Source organism: Symphalangus syndactylus, chromosome 4 (genome assembly GCF_028878055.3).
Source record: "Symphalangus syndactylus isolate Jambi chromosome 4, NHGRI_mSymSyn1-v2.1_pri, whole genome shotgun sequence".
Classification (NCBI taxonomy): Eukaryota; Metazoa; Chordata; class Mammalia; order Primates; family Hylobatidae; genus Symphalangus; species Symphalangus syndactylus.
Window position 1 is genome coordinate 96,700,349 of NC_072426.2, and position 13,966 is coordinate 96,714,314.

Sequence of the window (13,966 nt, forward strand, 5' to 3'; positions counted from 1 at the left end):
CTCCAAGGCAGCATTGGACAGGGGTCAGCAAACTTTTTCTGTAATAAGTCATATAATGAATAATTTAGGTTTTTCAGGATATAAGATCTCTGTTGCTACTGATCAGCTCTGCTGTTGTAGCATAAAAGCAGCCATAGGCAATACCTAAATGTATGAGCATGGCTGCATTCCAATACAACTTTATGGGAATTTGAACTTTATGTAATTTTCAGATTATGACAAAGTCTTCTTTTGATTTTTTTTTTCAACCATTTTGAATCACAAAAACCATTTTTAGGTCACTGAACATACAAAAGAATGTAGTGGGCCAGATTTGGCCTGTGGGTCATAGTTTTCCACTCCTGGCTTTAGGTAGCATGTTCTACCTGCTGATGCATGGACATCTCACTGATAAGTCTAGAATTCCAAACTCAAATTTCTCCAACTGAGCCCAGTGCAGGCATCTGACCATTTTGTCATCATCTCAGCAAGCAAGCCAGAAAAGGCAGCTCATTTAATCAACAGTTTCATGGAAACTAAGACTTCTCTTTCCAAACAGCATAAATATTCCTTTTCCTTTTTATTTTACCTCCTGAAAGTTATTATGAAGATCTGCTCACACGTATTTATGGCATATCTTTCTTAAATCTTTTGTCAAAGAAGGTAGCAATGTGTATGGCTATACATTTGGATAGATTTATTACAAAAATATAATACATATACACATGCTCAAATTATAGCTCTATATGGCACGTATATAACATTGATGAAATAAAAATAATAGCACATAGTAAGCTCTCAGCAAATATTTGTTTGATTCTTTGCACAAATGATTTTTTTCACTCCTTACAACAGCCCTATGCAGTCTTCTCTCTGACTCTTACCCACTTCTCCCTGTTGTAGACTCGAAGTGAAGCTGCCATGACCGTCCTGAGTGGCCATGTCGTGGTCTGCATCTTTGGCGATGTCAGCTCAGCCCTGATCGGCCTCCGGAACCTGGTGATGCCGCTCCGTGCCAGCAACTTTCATTACCACGAGCTTAAGCACATTGTGTTCGTGGGCTCTATTGAGTACCTCAAGCGGGAATGGGAGACACTTCATAACTTCCCCAAAGTGTCCATATTGCCTGTAAGTCCAAGGTCACATTATTGATGCCTTTTTTTCTTTTCATTCACATAAGAAAATCCCGGATGGATATAATAGTTGTAGCTTTGATCATGCCCGTGCTTCTTCATCTGGGTATGGGCCTGAGGACTCAGCACTTCCCCTATGCTCTGTCAAGGAAAATCCAAACCCTGGGAGACCTTATTAAAAGGAATTTGCAGCCAAGTTCAGTCCCTCATCAGGGATGAAGTTTAGCTTGTATCAAGTATATTAACCATATCAGTGTCTAAACACTCTCTCGCTCCTGCCTATACAAAACCTAGAGCATTGTTATATTATGATGTTGATAGTAAGGATTTGCTTATAGAACTATTTATAGCATTATGCTTATGGCATTTTTAATGCTTGAAGAAACCTTGATCTGTGCCACCTTCTGTTTTTAACTAAATAAATGCAAATAACAGAGTTCTTTATTTCTGCTGTACAGAAGGCCAACTCCTTCTGCAGCTCAGCCCCTAACCCCTGTTCATTTAGAAGTCCAGCAATGTGTTCATGGTTGTGTTTGTGTGTGTGTGTGTCCATGTGTGCATGTGTGCATGATATTCTTGACTGCAAAACATTAGGACTTCAGTCTGAAAAAATAGTCTGGGACTCCACAATTTAGTGTGAGGATATGGGATTTAGGAGTCGTGTAATTAACTACTTCTTAATCATAATGAATGCATAGTCCACAAACTCTCAAAACGTTGTAGAGAATTATGCATTTCAACATTTGATGTAATTCTCCACATCACAAATTCATGCAAATCTCACTTATCCTCCAAACATTTGTCTTGTAAGTTCACATCCCTAAAACTGAGAAACAGGGACCGGGTGCAGTGGCTAATCCCTGTAATCCCTGCATTTTGGGATGCTGAGGCGGGAGGACCACTTAAGCTCAGGAGTTCATGAGCAGCCTGGGCAACATGGTGAGACCTCTTCTCTACAAAAAGTTTAAAAAATTAGCCTGATGTGGTGGCGTGTGCTTGTAGTTCCAGCTACTTGAGAGGCTGAGTTGGGAGGATCACGTGAGCCTGAGAGGTGGAGGCTGCAGTGGGCTATGAAAGCACCACTGCACTCCAGCCTGGGCAGTAGAACAAGACCCTGCCTCAAACAAAAACAAAAACAAAAACTGAGGAACGTGGATTTCTCTACATGTCAAGAAGTCTGGGTTTTTTCCCACTTACAAAGCTAAAATCTATTATTTCTGTTATCAGCTTCCAAAACCTCAGAAATGTGGGGAAAAAGAGCCAAGTAATATAATTCATTAAAGAACACGTAAGAATCTATCCACAAGTAGTACTTGTTACTCATTAGATGCCACCATGTGTCTTTACATAATGCCTGGCACAATAGGGACTCAATAAATATTTAAAGGAGTGAGAAAAAGATCAGACAGTTATCTTTTGGATGCTGGGCCCAAAACCCACTGCCTTAGTGAGCACAGGAAATTGAAAATAGTTACCTATAAACAAACCTTCATACACAGAGGAGAGCATAAGCATATACATACTTTGCTAATTCCAGAAATATGGTCGAGTTGATTATATGATTCCATGGCTATCTTTCTTTTTTTTTTTTTTTTTTTTTGAGATGGAGTCTCGCTCTGTCACCCAGGCTGGAGTGCAGTGGCGCAACCTCGGCTCACTGCAAGCTCCGCCTCCCAGGTTCACACCATTCTCCTGCCTCAGCCTCTCCAAGTAGCTAGGACTACAGGTGCCCGCCACCATGCCCGGCTAATTTTTTGTATTTTTAGTAGAGACGGGGTTTCACCGTGGTCTCGATCTCCTGGCCTCGTGATCTGCCCGCCTCGGCCTCCCAAAGTGCTGGGATTACAAGTGTGAGCCACCGCGCCCGGCCTTCCATGGCTATCTTTCTATCATATGCTCCTCCACATAGTCCCCTGACCTCTAAAAGTGTCTTTGTAAAGGGTTTATTATTTTACCAGGATACATGAGTCTGTGTGTGTATGTGTGTGTAGAGAGATGGGTATATGTGTGATATTTGGTATTTGTGTGTGTGTTTTGTGTGTTTGTGAGTGTTTCCTCCTGTATGACCTTTTTTTTGTTTGTTTTTGTTTGTTTGTTTGGTTTTTTGATTTGAGACCGGGTTTCACTCTTGTTGCCCAGGCTGGAGTGCAATGGCATGATCTCAGCTCACTGCAACCTTCACCTCCTGGGTTCAAGTGATTCTCCTGCCTCAGCCTCCTGAGTAGCTGGGTTTACAGGCATGCACCACCATGCCTGGCTATTTTTTTTTGCATTTTCAGTAGAGACAGGGTTTCACCATGTTGGCCAGGATGGTCGCAAACTCCTGACCTCAGGTGATCCACCCACCTCGGCCTCCCAAAGTGCTGGGATTACAGGCATCAGCCACCGCACCCGGCTCTGTGTGCCCTTGTACACGTTCACTCATCTGTCTTCATATATATGAATGAACTGTCATCTTTGCAGGTCCTTTCAAACCCTCCGAAATTTAACATACTCAAGCACAATAGATTTTCACAAAATCGGCCTTCACCTATGTCTTCACAGAGTTTATTTGTTAAACAGTACCCCGCCCATAGGGCCAGCCCAGAGAAACATAAGCGATTTCTATGTATGTCATTTGTATTTCTTGTAGTTTGAAATCACTTGTGTACAACTGCACAGGGATCATCTTATATCACAATTACGGCTGGCTTCCCTACAAGGTGAAAATTAAAAGAATATGGATGCAAGCAATTGAAGCTTATGCACTGGCAAAATGATTCAGGAAGTTGGTTGGACTTGTTTTGTACCAAGAGATCACAGGAGAAGAGGGCGTTCTCCTTCTCTCAAAAAGACGCTGCTCCAGAGCTTGGAACTAGTTGTGTCTCAGCAGCAACCACAGTGCTAAATGCCCCTTCCTCCATAGTTGCACAATATTTTAGGTCTTGAGAATAGAATCATGACTACCAGTGACTCATAAAAGAGGGTAGATAGGCTCCATCTCTGCAGCCAAGTCTCTTCTTCTCAAAGCCAGTTTCTCCAGAAAGGCAGATTAGAGGAGGACATTCACAGATACGTGACAGTTGGCAAACCCTTGGTCTACACAATCAGTGAGTTGAAGGTAACTCAGGTCACCACACAGGCAAAGAGGAAGCTAGATTCAGGCTAGAGGACCAGTGAAGCTGGTGGCCAGACAGGAGCCCCAAAATGATGCTGCATGGCCACTGGGGAGCTATGGCATGGGGTGGCTTGATGATTTTGCTGTGGCTCCACCCGAAGACACAGAGCATGTGGAGGCCATGGCCCTGTCCTAACCTAACCCTTCTATTTTCCCTGTGCTTGCATTCCCGGACTCTGTTGTTACCTCCTGGATCTGGGATTTTTCCACTGTCTTTTGTTGTTATTTTTTGTGTTAAAAAATCTGTTTACTGGCTTATTTATTTTTTAAATGTACCTGTAATATACAAATATGTTCTTGTTATAAAATATTCAAACAATATAGAAGTATATAAAGTGAAAAGCAAACTTTCCCCTCACCCCCACCAATCCTATTTCCCTTCCCAGAGGGAATTACCATTATTAGTGTAATGGCTATTTTTCCTGTGCTTTCCTTCCAAATTTACATACATTTATATATACGTAATTTTATTTTGTGGTTTTTTTTTTTTTTTTTTACATAAATGAAACTATACTTTTTTTTAACTGCTCTAGAACTTTTTTTTTTCACTTCCCCCTCTATCTTAGAGAGGCTTCTAAACCTATGCCTGCATGGAGAGCCAGCTCTACCTCTTTACCTCCTGCATACATTTTCACTGTGTGCATGTCCAAAAGTATATTTCACCATTCCTATGTTGTTGGACAATTAGGCCATTTCCCTGTGTATTTTTTTCTTGCTGAAAATATGCAATAAAATATATGACCTGAAGCTTAACTCCTTTCCATATTCCTTTTGCATTGCACACATTAATTCCACTCCATCCATAGCCTCCAAATTGAGCCGCACATCCAGGCCCACCTCATCGCTCTGTGCTCACTGGCCATTTCCCCTTGGCTGCATTGGAACTGCTGTCTTTTGCCTGAGACGGAAGTGACCCGCTATTAAATAAACAGGCACTTGAAACTCACCCCCTCGTTACATTCTGAAAGCCAGAGGTTGCCACAGGACAGTTACTTAAATCAAGACAATTTCCAGGCAGGAAGAAGATGTAGAACCCTGGCATTATTCCTCTCCCGTGTTTGTTAGTAATAGCTTGATTGAGTATTGACAGCAAGCTTAAAATGCTGCCATCAGCACCGACTACCCTTTAGATTAGCACACAGCTCCTATTCCCTTGAATGTAGTTAGGCCAGCTTAATGTCAAGGCATAAAAAAGATACTTGTTAAATAATTTCCCAAAGCTCCGACTCAATCTTTAATTTGTTTTTATTTTTTTCCTCTTTCCCTCTCCTCTCACTTTTGCTCCTCTCTCTCTCTCTCCGTCTCTCCCCCTCTGTTTTTTTTTCTTTCCTCTATGCCAAAGGGTACGCCATTAAGTCGGGCTGATTTAAGGGCTGTCAACATCAACCTCTGTGACATGTGCGTTATCCTGTCAGCCAATCAGAATAATATTGATGATACTTCGCTGCAGGACAAGGAATGCATCTTGGCGTCACTCAACATCAAATCTATGCAGTTTGATGACAGCATCGGGGTCTTGCAGGCTAATTCCCAAGGTAAGGACAGCCTGTAATACTTCTTTGCTGTGCCTGCGGGGGACAGGGGCTGGCAAGAGGGATATCCTTCACTCAGTAATTCAAAGAGGCTCACATCAGCCTGCCTGGCAGTGAAACCTGCAGTCGCCATGATGGCTTTCAAAGGGGCATCTGCTGCCTCTTCTTTGCATTCCAGAATGCAGGCTTGAGACCTGGTCACCCACACACAGACTAGGTTGCCTTTCCAGAGGATAAACAAGCCTTTAAATAGCCACCCCCTCAGCTTTCCCAAGGAGTGGCTTCATGACCAGTGTCATCAGCTAAATGTCAGAGCACTGAAAAGAAGCTGGCTGCATAATTCTGACCGTTTCCTTCCAGTATATGTTTTTGCCATTGAGCTGGGATGGGAGTGAAGCTTTGCTATCGTTAGAGCTGCCTCTAGGACTCTGCTGACTGAGGGATGGTAATCTCTGGAGAGTGGCAACTCTATGGACACTAAAAGTCATTTAGCAAATGGTGACACTTAGACCACACATTTTCCTATAGGAGGCAAAGCAGCCTTAAGTGACACACGTCTGCCTTCCTACTCTGCCCCTAGTCTTTCCTGTCATTTGCTTTGGGACCCTGGGCAGGTGGTTACAAGTAAAGATGTCTAGGGGTCTCAGAAAGGCAACACAGCAAAACCTTCATAACAAATGACCTCTGTAATCAAGATCTGGCAGGATAGGATGCAAAGCATTTTCCTTTGAGTGACACCTCCGTGTAGGCTTGCCATGAATTGGAGGATCGTTGTTACAGATGAGCTACCAGAGGGTGGCACTGGCTGCCTGATGGGGACCGGAATCCCATCAGTCCAGGATGGAAAGCCGTAGGAGCACAGCCCATGAGAGCTATGGCTACTGGGATATGAAGCATCGCCTTATTGATAGCTGGGCAAGTGTCTGACCTCCTCCCCATTATGCCAGGCTTTCTAGAAGCTCAGCTGAATCATGCATCCTGGATCTGTGAGCTACATTATTTTTTGTCAACTTGACATCACCACCACTGCCTTCTAACATTTGCTTAGCATTGCAGAAAACCCAGGAACAATAGTTCCTAGAATCCTCTTCCCTGCATGGCTCTGGGCTAGAGTCAGCTGGTGGGAAATGGGCACTGGGGTGAGATTTGGAAAGTGGAGGAGAAAGATAGGCTTTGATTCTTTGGAGGCAACTGCAGCCAGACCCTGGCAGACCTAGGTTCAAATCATCTATCAGATGAGCTTTCTGGGAGCCAGTGTCTTCACTGCTATGGACTGAGAGAGGGGCTGGGGCTTCTCTGAGGATCTTGAGATTCACAGCAGCTTCTGGTCAAGCTTAAGAGAACCTTCCCCTTTGGTGTTGCATGTGAAATGGCTTCTGTCCTTCTGACATCACCCCGATACAGCCTGAAGCCTAATTTTGACCTCTCCATGCCACCATCCTCCCTGCCATACCCAAATCTAAATCTTGGTATCCACCTGCTCAGCTGTGCTTGCAGGACAGCAAAACATGTGAAGGCCTAGGAGAGGCTCTGAGCTTACTCCTAGCTGCATCCTGAAGAGGTAGAGCCCGCCTCCTGTGCGGCCTGCCCGGGTAGCACAGGCGAGAAAGGATGTGAGAAGACAGTAAGCTGACCTTCTAGGAGGTGAAAGAGGCAGGCTGGCATTTGGTTCCTGCCTTTAAGCCCTTGACCTTCAATATGTGTCCTCTCTGCCCTGCCCCAGTATGGATGTCTGTTGGGGGAGCCTGTTAGAGTTACAGAATCTCATGGCCCATCCCAGACCTGCTGGGTTAGAATCTGCATTCCAACAAGATCCCCAGGTAACTCAAATGCGCCCCTTTAAAGCATGAACAGGATGTGACCAACCCTTGGTAGATGCTCCTCCTCTCCTGGGGAGGAGTGAACCATCAAGGGGAAAGGAAAAAAGTGAAAGCAATGATTCTCCCTTTAAGTACAGACAGAAGGCAGCAGGAGGAGGCAGGAAAACACTCCCTTTCCCAAAAGGCCTGTTTCCTCCAAACTCAATCATGATTTTCCAGGGCCACAGATTAGAATCTCAGTGTATAATTTAATTACATACACATCTGATATAGGTGTTCCTTCCAGTTCTCTTAAACCTTATCCCAGCCTCTTAGATCCTATATAAAGGCCAAACTGGTAACAATTCTTCCACTCCCTGGTGCCCAAAGGTCTTCTTTATTCTTTTATAGCACAGGATAAGCAAGAAAAATAGGTTTTGACAGGAGATATGGAGGAAAGAGAAAGGGAGCTTAATTTTCCTCCAAAGAAAAAAAGGGCACTCTTTCTTTTGTATACACACATGCACACAGTTATGGTCTGAGTGTTTTTGTCCCCTCCACCTACTCCCTGCCAAATACATACATTAAAATCCTAACCCTCAAGGCGATGGTATTAGGTGGTGGGGCCTCTGGGAGGTGTTTAGGTCATGAGGGTGGAGCCCTTATGAATGAGACTGGTGTCCTTATAAAAGAAGCCTGAGGCCGGGCACGGTGGCTCACGCCTTGGGAGGCTGAGGCGGGTGCATCACCTGAGGTCAGGAGTTTGAGACCACTTGGCCAACATGGCGAAACCCCATCTCTACTAAAAATACAAAAAAATTAGTCAGGCATGGTGGCGGGTGCCTGTAATCCCAGCTACTCTGGAGGCTGAGGCAAGAGAATCACTTGAACCCGGGAGGTGGAGGTTACAGTGAGCCGAGATGGCACCACTGTATTCCAGCCTGGGCAACAGAGCAAGACTCTGTCTAAAACAAAATAAAATAAAACAAACAAACAAACAAATAAATAAAAGAAGCCTGAGAAAGATCCCTCATCCCTTCTGTCATGTGAGGACACTGCGAGAAAGTCCTCACCAGAGACTGAACATGCCAGCGCCTTGACCTTGAACTTTCCGTTCTCCAGAACTGTGGGAAATAAATGTCTGTTGTCTATCAGCCACCCAGGTTATGGTGTTTGTTACAGCGGCCCAAATGGACTAAGATAGCACACATGACAGAAGAAGGCAGAGGATGTGTTTCTATGCTCAGCAGTGATTCTTGTAGACCCCTGGTCAGCAGTGGAGAGGAGCATCTGTCTCTCACTAGCCAGCAGTCTGTTCTGCTCCCTAAGAGAGAGTGTCAAAGCTCTAGGCCCACCAAGACTTTATGTCCCATTGTTTTCTTGTCTGTCTGCTCCTCTCTTGTTTTTGAATACTGTTCTCTGGTGACACTCTAACCTTGTAAAGGCAGTGGTCCAGTGGGAGCCATCAACACAGAGAAATCGCTTCTTCTCCAGTGCTCACCTTTGGCTGCAGACCTGGCACCCCACTCCTTGGGCTCCTCCCAGCCTGTGAGCTGACTCTGTGAGCTGAGTTTCTCTGCCGTTCTATATCTGAGACCCTTTTGACTAACTGGAGTGCCCACTGGCCTCAGATACTTTTGTCATCCTTCATCTGGGAGTTTGGCATGATCGAGCTCCAAGGGAATAGGGATTATGGGGAACAAAAAGGATTTCAGGTTACTCTCCTTTTTTTTTTCTTTTCTTTTCTTTCCCTCCTTCCCTTCCTCCCTTACTTTCTCTTTCTTTCCTTCCTTCTTTCTTTCTTTCTTTCTTTCTTTCTTTCTTTCTTTCTTTCTTTCTTTCTTTCTTTCTTTCTTTCTCTTTCTTCCTTCCTTCCTTCCTTCCTTCCTTCCTTCCTTCCTTCCTTCCTTCTCTCTCTCTCTCTCTCTTTCTTTCTTTCTTTTTTCTTTCTTTCTTCCTTCCTTTCCTTCCTTCTTTCTTTCTTTTTTTTTTTTTTTTTTTTGAGGTAGAGTCTCTCTCTGTTGCCCAGGCTGGAATGCAATGGTGTGATACCAGCTCACTTCAACCTCCACCTCCTGGGTTCAAGTGATTCTCCTGCCTCAGCCTCCCAAGTAGCTGGGATTACAGGTGCGTGCTGCCACACCTGGCTAATTTTTGTATTTTTAGTAGAGACAGAGTTTCACTATGTTGGCCAGGCTGGTCTCAAACTCCTGACCTCAGGTGATCCACTCACCTTGGCCTCCCAAAGTGCTGAGGATTTCATGTTACTATTATCATTTTAGAAAACAAATCTAACTTCCTCTGAGTGATAACTACACAGATTTCTGGCCACTGACACCTTGCTTTCACTCTTATGTATTCTACGGTCCTTTATGGAACCTCATGCTCTGCATTGTCTGAAGAACTGTCTCCATGTCTCTAGAACCTCGCTGGGTAGAAATGTGGACTCAGGACAAATGTCATGCTCTTGGGCCAGAATATACATGCAACCCTATGGAAAGCTTTCCTAACATGATATAATTTAGCATGAAAAATGTGCCTTCACATTGAGAAAGTAGATCCTTCATTGGACAGCTGCCACTGCATGTTATTAGGGCTCCTAGACTAACAAAGCCTCTCTTTTCTCTTCTGTTCTCTTTTTACATTCCCTTTTGATGTCACTTTTCTAGCCCACATGGTGTCAGAACTGACCCAGCCTAGGGATTCTGGACCAGACACTTTCTGAAAAGACCCAAGATGTGATGGCTTGTTGTCAAAAACAATTACAGAAAAAGGTGGCATATCCCAAGCCAGATGGTATATCCGATGTGACAGTCGGGTCTATGAGATGCAGTTTTAATATACAGCAGACAAAACTGCAGTGACAATTATATAAAGCAGATGAAGCTGCTTCTTGCTGGTCAGCAAACATCAGCTCAGAACCACTTTACAGCTCTTTACCAGCAACTAAGTGCCTTTATTTACAGAGTGCCTGTCACTTCCCTTTGGCTGGAGAGCTGGTGTATTATTTAGCACGCATTTATCTGGGGAAAACATTTCAATTTAAATCAGCTGGTACAACAGTGGCTCTTGCCAGACTGTTTTCCTGTGGTTCAAAAAGATGAGAACTGAGCCTGATCTTGGAAGAAAGGGTAAGCAGAGGGAGGCAGGGTCCGCTCTCTGAGCTGCTTCAGTTTATATCTGAAAAGAGGGAGCATGCCATGGCATTTCCCATTCTGCTTTCATATTGTTTGGAAATGATGATCTTGTAGTTGCTTCCTGCTTACCCTTCCATGAAGGGTAACTCCTAAGGAAAAGAAAAAGGAATAAATGGCTGTTCTCCATGCATCAGGCACTCTAAAGGCCCAGAACACAAAGGTGACAAAAGGTTGCTTGGATTCAGCCACTCACTATGCTTGCAGGACTCAGGTGAGTGGAGGAGGTATCCCCATAAACAATGACAGTCTAAGGAAACAAGGACGAGGCTAGAAATAGAGGAAGACAAAGGGATCCTTGGCTTGTGTATTTTGAGGAATTGAGAAGGCTTTCAAGAAGAGGTGGCATTGGCCAGGCACAGTGGCTCACGCCTGTAATCCCAGCACTCTGGGAGGCCAAGGCAGGTGGATCACAAGGTCAGCAGATCGAGACCATCCTGGCTAACATGGTGAAACCCCGTCTCTACTAAAAATGCAAAAAATTAGCCAGGCCTGGTGGCACGCCTCTGTAGTCCCAGCTACTTGGGAGGCTAAGGCGGGAGAATAATTTGAATCCAGGAGGCGGAGCTTGCAGTGAGCCGAAATCATGCCACTGCACTCCAGCCTGGGCGACAGAGCAAGACTCCATCTCAAAAAAAAAAAGAAAAAAAAAAGAGACGGCATCTGTGGATGACTTGAATACATGTGGCTATGGCTATGGAGCACTTGAAATTTAGGAATTAAATTTTTCCTTTTAATTTAATTTTAACAAATTTATAAAAATTTAAAGTGACCCGTAGCCAGTGGCTACCATATTGGATAGTGCAGTCCTAGAGTGTCTTGCTAAGGGTTTGGATTTGGGGGAGTCATCAAAGATTTATAGGAAGAGGGTAATTAATTCCATGCTTGAAAAAGATAACAGGTGGAGGCAAAGCGAGCTGGCTTGAGACGGAGAGAATGGAAGTGAGGGCAGAGGTCCCTGGGGATGTGTTAGAGGGACAGGGACAAGTACAATTTGGCCCCAATACAGGGTACATGTGAAGCAGCAGGGAGAGATGAGGCTGAAATGTGGGTTGGGCATTGAGGAGTTTCTTTTCTTTCTTGAGTTAGGAAGCTGTAAATAATTTTGTATGTGTTTATGAGTTAGGAAGCTGTAAATAATTCACTAGGCACTGGGGAGCTACAGAAGGTTTCAAAGCAAAAGAGTGATGGGATTGGACCTGAGCTTTAGGGAGATGGATCTGGCAGCCCTGTGAAGCATTGTTTGGAGTGGAAAGGAAGAAGATGCAAGGACTCTGGTTAGGAACTGTGGCTATCCAGATGGAAGCCTGAAACCTTGGACTGGAAAAAGAGTGGGAGGTTCTAGAAGGAGTCACTGTAGATACAAAACAGTCTGCATGGACGTGTGTTTCCTTCTGGGGGTCAGAGGATGGCAGAGTGGAGGGACAGGATGCAGGAGAAAGCAGTGTTGGGAGGATTGGGTTTTAGTCATGGTTTATTTCCACGGGGACTTAGTGGAAAATCCAGATGGGCATGAAAAGCTGAAGGGTGGAAATGAAGTCCTTAATCTAGGAAAAGTTTGCTTCTAGCGATCTGGCCCATTGCTCTGAGGAGCAAAGGAGAGCCTCAGAGAGAGGGAGAGAGGCAAGAGACTTGCAGGACAGAAGTATACGGACCATCTTAGAGAGGGTAGAGGAAAACTTTGGTAGAAGCCGGAGAACCAAAAGCTGAGCCTGTCCCGAATGTCCCAGGGGAGGGAGGAGCCAAGATCTCAAACCCAAGACATATGTCCACTGCCTTTTTTCCATATTCTGTGCCTCTTTATAGACACACACACACACACACACACGCGCGCGCGCACACACACACACAGCTTTCCTCCCGCCTTCCCTGACCTGAAGCTATAGTTACACTAAATGAACATCCACATCTAAGCGGACACTCTCCTTTCTCCACATTTCAACAAAGGTTAAGAGCCTCAAGTAGGGAATGACATTTTTCTTTGGAAGTATGGCAGCAGTCCTTGGAGAGACAGCATTAATTGGGGGCATAGGGTACACCTTCCCTATCCTAAAGTCTGAGATGTCTTTTACTGTTCCAAAGACGAAAATGTGATTTCTCTTTTATCTTTGTGTGAGACAATGTGGATTAGGATCTCTAAATTACTGGATGACAAAAAGCAGAACTAAAAGGGCCTTCCTAAAGTGGAACTCTGAGATCAAATCCACAGGATAGAATGCATTGAGGACCTCTGCATGTTAATTTTCAAATGATCAATAAAGACAGCCTAGATAAACCTTGGTGATAAAAGCATCATTTCTTTTGAGCAGTGATTGTTTCATCTTTGTTGGGATAGGAGGGAATGTGTCAAGAGCTATGAAGATTTGAAGGAGAATTTTGACAAACAAACAAAAAAATGTTGTAAAGAGGATAGCCAGAATGGGGCAGTGCCTGGACAACATGTCACTTGCCAAGTGGTTAAGAGAACAAAGTCAGCAGGCTTAAAGGGCCATTTAATCTTCTGCTCCATTGGACAAAAACCAGGGCCAATGGTTAATAATTAAGGAGAACGAGATTTTAGCCCAACATAAGGAAGATATTTCCAGAACAGCATGGACCGCCTGCAAATGTAGCGAGCCTCCTATCCCTGACTGTCTCTTTGCCAAAGGAGAGTAACTGACACACTCTTTGTGATGGGAGGGAGATTGGTAGAGAGATGAGTTCTGTGGTCCTTTATAACTAAGGATATCTAGCCTGTTCTTGATTTTTATTACATAGGGGTCTGTGTTTTATATGATTTGCATTGTAACTCCAGAGGGAGAGCTATGGTGTTTGTCAGGATTGGGGTCAAGAGTCTTTTAGTGGAAGTGTTCATGTCCTTCCTGAACAGCACTGTCTATGTGTTTACAGATGGGGAGCAGACGGCATTGGGGTGAGCAGCTGCACATCTGGCTTTTCCATTAATTGGACAGACCACCCCATCTTCAACTTCCACGCCACCCTTCCACACCTGCCTTTTTCCCAGGGCTCTGCCTTCTCCCGCTTCTACAAGCCTGGCTTTCCTGACCCCCAGGCTGCTCACTGTTTCTTGCAGATGCACCTATACATGTATCCTCACACACATTCCCCCTCCTCGAAATCAGAGAAGCATTTTTTCAGTTGCTTCCATATAACATTTCATTACCACAATATT

At 44.4% G+C, this 13,966-nt stretch overlaps 1 protein-coding gene across 45 annotated transcripts in view; it reads left to right on the plus strand.

Moving 5' to 3' along the window:
* KCNMA1 (potassium calcium-activated channel subfamily M alpha 1) overlaps positions 1–13,966 on the plus strand; it is a 779,318-nt gene that overhangs the window by 697,065 nt on the left and 68,287 nt on the right. For all 45 annotated transcript variants that reach the window (XM_063637484.1, XM_055275615.2, XM_055275604.2 and 42 more), the window contains 2 exons: positions 883–1,107; positions 5,612–5,804. In XM_063637484.1, the coding sequence (XP_063493554.1) occupies positions 883–1,107; positions 5,612–5,804 (418 nt within the window). The remainder of the gene's footprint in view (positions 1–882; positions 1,108–5,611; positions 5,805–13,966) is intronic.